Source organism: Thamnophis sirtalis, unplaced genomic scaffold (assembly GCF_051295495.1).
Source record: "Thamnophis sirtalis isolate CommonGarterSnake01/CBP01778 unplaced genomic scaffold, rThaSir2_p1.2 scaffold_3, whole genome shotgun sequence".
NCBI classification, from domain to species: Eukaryota; Metazoa; Chordata; class Lepidosauria; order Squamata; family Natricidae; genus Thamnophis; species Thamnophis sirtalis.
This window is the reverse complement of record NW_028261383.1, coordinates 166016242-166023140: the sequence shown is the minus strand read 5'-3', so window position 1 is coordinate 166023140 and position 6899 is coordinate 166016242. Positions and strand designations below refer to the sequence as shown.

The 6899-nt window shown below is 46.2% G+C and overlaps 1 protein-coding gene across 1 annotated transcript; it reads left to right on the top strand.

Moving 5' to 3' along the window:
• Positions 1-1046: 1046 nt before the first annotated feature.
• LOC148048338 (lysozyme C, milk isozyme-like) lies at positions 1047-6558 on the top strand. Its single transcript, XM_087707913.1, has 4 exons — positions 1047-1211; positions 3111-3272; positions 5624-5702; positions 5805-6558. The coding sequence occupies exons 1-4, from the start codon at positions 1076-1078 to the stop codon at positions 5863-5865; spliced, it is 438 nt and encodes a 145-aa protein (XP_087564039.1). The 5' UTR covers positions 1047-1075; the 3' UTR covers positions 5866-6558.
• Positions 6559-6899: the final 341 nt, after the last annotated feature.

The window sequence follows — 6899 nt, the reverse complement described above, 5'->3', positions numbered from 1 at the left end:
TGGTCAAAAAACCTATCTTAATCGTCTGGTCAATAAACCCCCCTTAATCTTCTAAAAGACATGAGATATACGGGGAAGACTGGATTGAAGAGGAAATAAAATCACAGGTGTTGGTGTAAGAACTCCTTCAGTGGATAATGAATTGCTACATGGAGAACAGCCTGTTCTCCTTGTAATTCTCTTTCTGGGTGACAAAGTAAATCACTTATTTTCCTTGTCCAAGGCAATCTCAATTAATTGTCGGTTAATCTATCTATCTATCTATATATACAAGCAAAATACCACTCACGCAGCATCACAAACTCTCCAGAACTGTAAAGCCTACATACTTGAAATTTGGCATGTATGTTCCTCTTGGCTTCTAGGTGCTCGCTAAGAAATGATTTTTCAAAATGACCATCATATCATTAGTATTTCTTATATTATTATTAACATGCTCTGATGCTAAGGAGTTAGACTGAGGGAGAGAAGGGGACAAGATAGCAGAGGTCTCTGTGGGGCAACCCTGAAGGAAAGAAGGGGCTAGGAGAGGATCAATGGGGCCAGCCTGAGGGAGAGAAGGGGGGTAGGAGAGGAGAGGCTTCTGTGGGGCAAGCCTGAGGGAGATAAGGCGGGGGGGGGGGAAGGCTGTAACTATTCATTAATTTTCAAGATGCAAGTGTCGGTTTAGCAAGCCCGATCACATACTTTCACAGCAGAGCACGGGTATCCAGCTAGTATTTAATCTAAGATATGGGAATTATTTTCAATAGCCCCAGTTATTGAATTTAAAGAAGAACACCAGTGGCAACAGTTCTATGGACATACCAAAAAAAAAAAGGAAGGGGAAACAAAAGGAGAAGACTGAAAGGGAGGTTATGTTCCCGAGACTCTCAGTCACTTAAAAGATATTAAAAACGATACAGAAATTGTTAAGCTGTGCTGCTCTGTGAAGTAACGAGCTTTGTTGGCAATGTCTTTAATAGACCTATTTCCTTTGAATCATTTGGTGCAAGCTGCCAGATCTCTCGCTACAAAAATAAAATAAAATTCTGGGTTACCGCAAAGAAGCCTGATCTTCGGGAAAGCTGCAGCCATGAGAGCTTTGACCCTCAGCCTCCTGATTTTCTTCTCTGCTGTCAGGGAAGCCAAAATATTTTCCAAATGCGAATTTGCTTCTGTTCTGAAATTGAATGGACTGGACGGATACGCTGGCATCCGCATGAATGACTGTGAGTTTGCTTTCCTTTTTCTCTCCTGATACCCTTTGTTTAGGGGACTGATAGTGGTGGTGGTGCTGGTGGTGGCGGATCTACATCTCAGACGCCAATGTGCACCCCTTGCCAAGAAGTTTTTTTTTTAATGTCATATTTAAAGAAAGGAAGCTGCTGCTGCTGCTGCTGTTGCTGGCTCAACAATGATCTCAAAAAGCCCTCAAGTCTGTTTCAGTGCCTGCTCCAGACAGCCTAGCAACTGGCAGCTCTTCTCTGATGTAGGGTCTTTTTCATGGGTCCTTGTTGTCCTAGCCTCTCTGGCCTCACACTCTCCCTGCGTCTGCTGCTGAGCCTTCTCTGGACTCCTGAAATGTTGGATCACTTAACATGGCCAGACTTCTTCCCAGGGCTCCTGCTAGCCCGATCCTGGCCTTCCATGCCATACCATCAAAAGCCTGGCTGCCTCTACTGGATCATCCAAGACCTGAGTTCCAAGCCCTACTGTCCCTTTTTGCTGACGTGGCCTGCCTGCTTCCGCTTCTACAATTTCAGGCGTACTTAGCTGGGTTCTTGCTTTTTTCATGTGCTTACAGACCTTATCCAGGCACAATGTTCTGCATTGAGATATACCAAATCTGTGTACAAGCTGAGAAACTCAGAGGGAATATATTACAAGCAACACAAAAACTTGAAGAATGCCTTTGAGATAACAATATTTCAAATCCTTTCTAAGAAGGAAGTTGCTTTCCGAAGTGTGTATGGTAGCAATAAATAACACAACTGCCTACTCAGTGAGGTGGTGTGATGACTCCAGTGATGTGCGGTGAGGTTTATGGCTGGCAGCTGGGCATCCTTTTGCGAAGCAGCTCAGTGGGGCAGCGGTCGGTCTTGGCGGCGGGGGGGGGGGAATTTGCATCGCGATGGAAAGGGCGCGGCGTGGCTTCCGAGCGATCTGCCGGCTTATCCAGTTCCTGGCCCAGCGCCTCCTTGCAGAAGCAGCTGCCGCGCGGCAAAGCAGCCCAAGGCAGCAGGAACGCCCCGCCGGGCAAAGGAGGGGTGATGGCGGCAGCAGCGGCTGCTTTAAGCGCTGCCTTGTCTCACAGCCGGGGCCGCTCCGGGCCGCTGGCACACACTCCTGCAAGAGCCTCTCTTACTCACAGTGGATGACTCTGCTTAGTGCTTAACTGTTTAAAAAAGCCTCTAAAAAAGTGCCCTCTACAGGAGGAGGCTGGAGAACGAGGTGCCTCATCTAGTCTGACTTTATGATCACTCGAGCAGAGCTAAGCAAGGGTTAAAAGCTGAAAAATTCTTGATGTAATGAGGCATGTCGTTCTCCTGCCTCCTGTAGAGGGCGCTTTTTTAGAGGCTTTTTTAAACAGTTAAATCATCATCCACATGGTGACTCTGGCAGCAACTAGCTCAGTCTTTTTCCTTTTATATATTTTTTCTTTTCATGACAGTGGTGAGGCTCTGCCTCCCCTGCCTCCCCTGACTGCACATCCCTGGATGACTCAATGGTTAAGATGCTGGACTTGTCAGCTGGAAAGCCAAAAACCCAGGTTTGAGACCCGAGCATCGCATGACAGAGTAAGCTTCTAGCTCCTGCCAACCTAGCAGTTCAAAAGCAGGCAAATGCGAGTAGATAAATAAGTACCACTTCAGTAGGGAGGAAACAGTGCTTCCTGACCTGCAGAAATGTTTTCAGAGTAAAATCCACAGGGACTCCTTTCCTTTCCTTCCTATTCCATAAGATCCATGAAAGATTGTGAGCAATAAATAATTACCACCACCCCCCCCCAAATATTCAATATTCAAGAAATGAAGGATACCATTTTTCCACATTAGCATCGTCTTCCTGCCAACTGCTATTGGAGTCCCTCTCTTTTTTAATCTAAGGATCTGTCTGGTTTAATCTAGGGATCTGTCTGGTTCATCATGTGAGCGGATTCGACAGCAAATCAATAAACTCGCGAAAAAACAGAAAGATTTTATTCTTTGGGATTTTCCAGATAAACAGCCGGTGGTGGTGTGACAGTAAACAGAGATATTCAGCTAATCTCTGCAAAATAGACTGCAGTGGTAAGTAACCACTCAACATGAGGCTAAGTGGGGGAAACACTTACTAAATGTCATAAAGAAGGCGAATCACCTTATATTTACAGGGAAGTTCTGGTTTTTTCCCCCTGTATTCTTCTTCACTTTCATCAGTTTAGCTCTGGGATGGCGAACTAATGGTGGTACGCGGAGCAATCTCTGTGGTACGCGAGCCATTGCCCTATGTCAGCTCCAGCACACATGCATGCGCCGGCCAGCTGATTTTCGGCCTCTCCAGAGGGTTGGGGGAGGCCATTTTCACCCTCCCCGGGTTCCAGGAAAGACTCTGGAGCCTGGGGAGGGTGAAAAATGGGCCTACCAGGACTACCAGAAGTTCAGAAACAGGCTGTTTCTGCCTTCCAGAGGGCCTCTGGAGGGCCGGGGGAGGCCGTCTTCGCCTAATAATCTAATGCACTCCAGCTTTAACTTCTGTATCTGAATGAATAGTAAACACAAATAGTAGTAAATACAGAGTAGGGCAAGGCCAGTTCAGGCCAGCTTTGTACATCAAGACCCTCCACTACCTAGCTCCCCATCTCTCTAGAACAGAGGTGTCAAACTCCATTTCATTGAGGGCCACAACACCGTTGTGTTTGACCTCGGGGGCTGGGGTGGGCATGGCCTGGTTGATGTCACTTGTGTCAGGGGTGTCTGTGGTGGCCCTAGCGGTTTGCCAGTGAAAACTGGCTCCCAAGCTGCATTTTTGCTGGCAGAGGGCAGCAGGAGGCCGTCACAGCCAAAAACCGAGCCTGGGAGGCCCTCCAAGCTCTGTTTTTGCTGGTAGAAGTAACATGGGCTGGTCCTTTGTGGTTTTTAGGGTGCCCCTGCAGCCAGATCTAAACACCCTGTGGGCCGGATCTGGCCACCGGGTCTTGAGTTTGACACCCCTGCTCTAGAAGTCCTCATTACTGAACAAGGTTAAGACCTTTGGCGGAGTGAGATTTGTCACATTCATTGACACTCATTCAGTCTCCAGTGCAGGTAATCCTCAACTTACAATAGTTCCTTTAGTGACTTTCAAATTTACAATGGCACTGAAAAAAGAACAAACAACCATTTTACACGCTTACAACCATTGCAGTATCCCTATAGTCAGATGATCAAAATTCAGACGCTTGGCAACTGACTCATACTTATGACGGTTGCAGTGTCCAGGGTCACCTGATCACCTTTTGCACCCTTCTGACAAGCAAAGTCAAGGGGGAAGCCAGGTTCACTTTACAACCATGTTAACCAAATTAACAACATTCAGCGATTCACATAACAAATGTGGCAAGAAAGATTGTGAAACAAATGCCTCACTTAGCAACAGAAACTTTGAGCTCAACGGTGGTTGTAAGTCAAGGACTTACTATTTGGCTAGGGAGAGAGAACCTCAGCACATCTCTTCCAGTGCCTGCATTACGCAGGCCTCATCCACTGCTTTCTGTTCCTTGTCCCTGATCCAGGCCCGAATGATGGTTTTCTGTCTGGGAGGCAAAGCTGTGGGTGTACCATCTCTGATCTCTGCATGAAACAGCTGCCAGTGCACTACAAAGCCTCTACGCCCTGGCAGAACGCAAATAGAAAAGAAAGATTTTCAGATATATATTGTTTCACAACCCTTGGTATGCCCAAATATGGGAAGGAGCATACCGCTTCCCTTTTTCTGTCTTTTGGCTCACCCTAGGAGCCATCCAGGCTGAAAGCCATATATTTATGTTGCCTTTGTTACATTTGTGTTGCATTTGTGCTGATAAATAAATAAAGGGAGACTAGTATAGATCTATTTCAAGCTATTTAGCTCTCATCAGCTAGCCATACCCTTATTGGGAATGGCTTAGTGGCTAATAGAGCCAAGGTGGCGCAGTGGTTAAATGCAGCACTGCAGGCTACTTCAGCAGTTCTGCAGATCAGCTGTTCAAATCTCACTGGCTCAAGGTTGACTCAGCCTTCCCTCCTTCCGAGGTGGGTAAAATGAGGACCCAGATTGTTGGGGGCAATATGCTGCCTCTGTAAACCGCTTAGAGAGGGCTGAAAGCCCTATGAAGTGGTATATAAGTCTAACTGCTATTGCTATTGCTAATACAACTGCCTGATATGTAATACAGCCCAGATTTGATTCCCGGTAAAGGTATGGCTAGCTGATGAGAGCTAAATAGCTTGAAATAGATCTATACTAGTCTCCCTTTTTTTATTTATCAGCACAAATGCAACACACACACACGAACGCACGCACGCACGCACACACGCACACACACACATTCATACATACATACATACATATCCAATCCTAAGAAATATTGTAAAGGATCCCTTTTAAGAAATCCTTCATTACTGATTATTTTTTTCCTCAGCCTTCCTAGATGACAATCTCATGGATGATATTGCATGTGCTAAGAAAATTGTGTTCGGCAGGCAAAAGATGAATGCCTGGTGAGTCCACATCTCTTATTAATGTGATCCTATATCATTCAATATTATTGCTAAGTGTGTCCAATATTCTAAGATACATAATATTCTTATTTTGGCTTTTAGGGACGATTGGCAAATGAACTGCAAAGGGAAAAATATGGCACACTGGACTTCGAACTGCTAATTCTAGGATTATGCCCCTCAGAGAGGGTTCGCAATTTGGGAGTCCTCCTGGATCCGCAGCTGACACTAGAACATCATCTGTCGGCTGTGACCAGGGGGGCCTTTGCCCAAGTTCACCTGGTGCACCAATTGCGACCCTATCTGGACCGGGAGGCCCTTCGGATAGTCACTCACGCCCTCGTCACCTCAAGACTGGATTACTGTAACACGCTCTACATGGGGCTGCCCCTGAAGAGTGTTCGAAGACTTCAGTTAGTCCAGAATGCAGCCACGCGAGCGATTGTGGGTGCACCTAGGTACACCCACGTTACACCTATCCTCCGCGAGCTGCACTGGCTTCCCATTGGTCTCCGTACACGCTTCAAGCTGCTAGTCGTTACTTTTAAAGCCCTACATGGTATCGGACCTGGCTACTTGAGAGACTGCCTCCTGCCAATTACCTCCCAAAGACCTATTAGATCGCACAGACTAGGCCTCCTCCGGATTCCATCTGCCGGCCAATGTCGGCTGGCGACCCCCCGGGGGAGGGCCTTCTCTGTTGCTGCTCCGGCCCTATGGAACGATCTCCCCATGGAGATCCAGACCCTTACTACCCTTCTGGCCTTCCGCAAAGTGTCCAAGACCTGGCTGTTCCGGCAGGCCTGGGGCTGTTGAATTATCCAGCCCCATCCTGAGTTATGAATGTTGTTGAATTTTTAATTGTTGTTTTTATTTTTATGTCCCCCCCCCCCCCCCGCTTTCTGATTGTAAGCCGCTCGGAGTCTTCCGAGAGTGGGCGGCATACAAGTTAAATAATCTAAACTAAACTAAACTAAACTAAACTAAACTAAACTAAACTAAACTAAACTAAACTAAACTAAACTAAACTAAACTAAACTAAACTAAACTAAACTAAACTAAACTAAACTATGGATAAGGCTGTACATAGGCCTTTGATTAAAAGCTTTTCCTAACATAAGAAGCATTCAGCAGACTGTTTTAGGTAGTTATTATTTTCATTCTATTTTGTTATATCACTTCTTTGGAATATCTTCA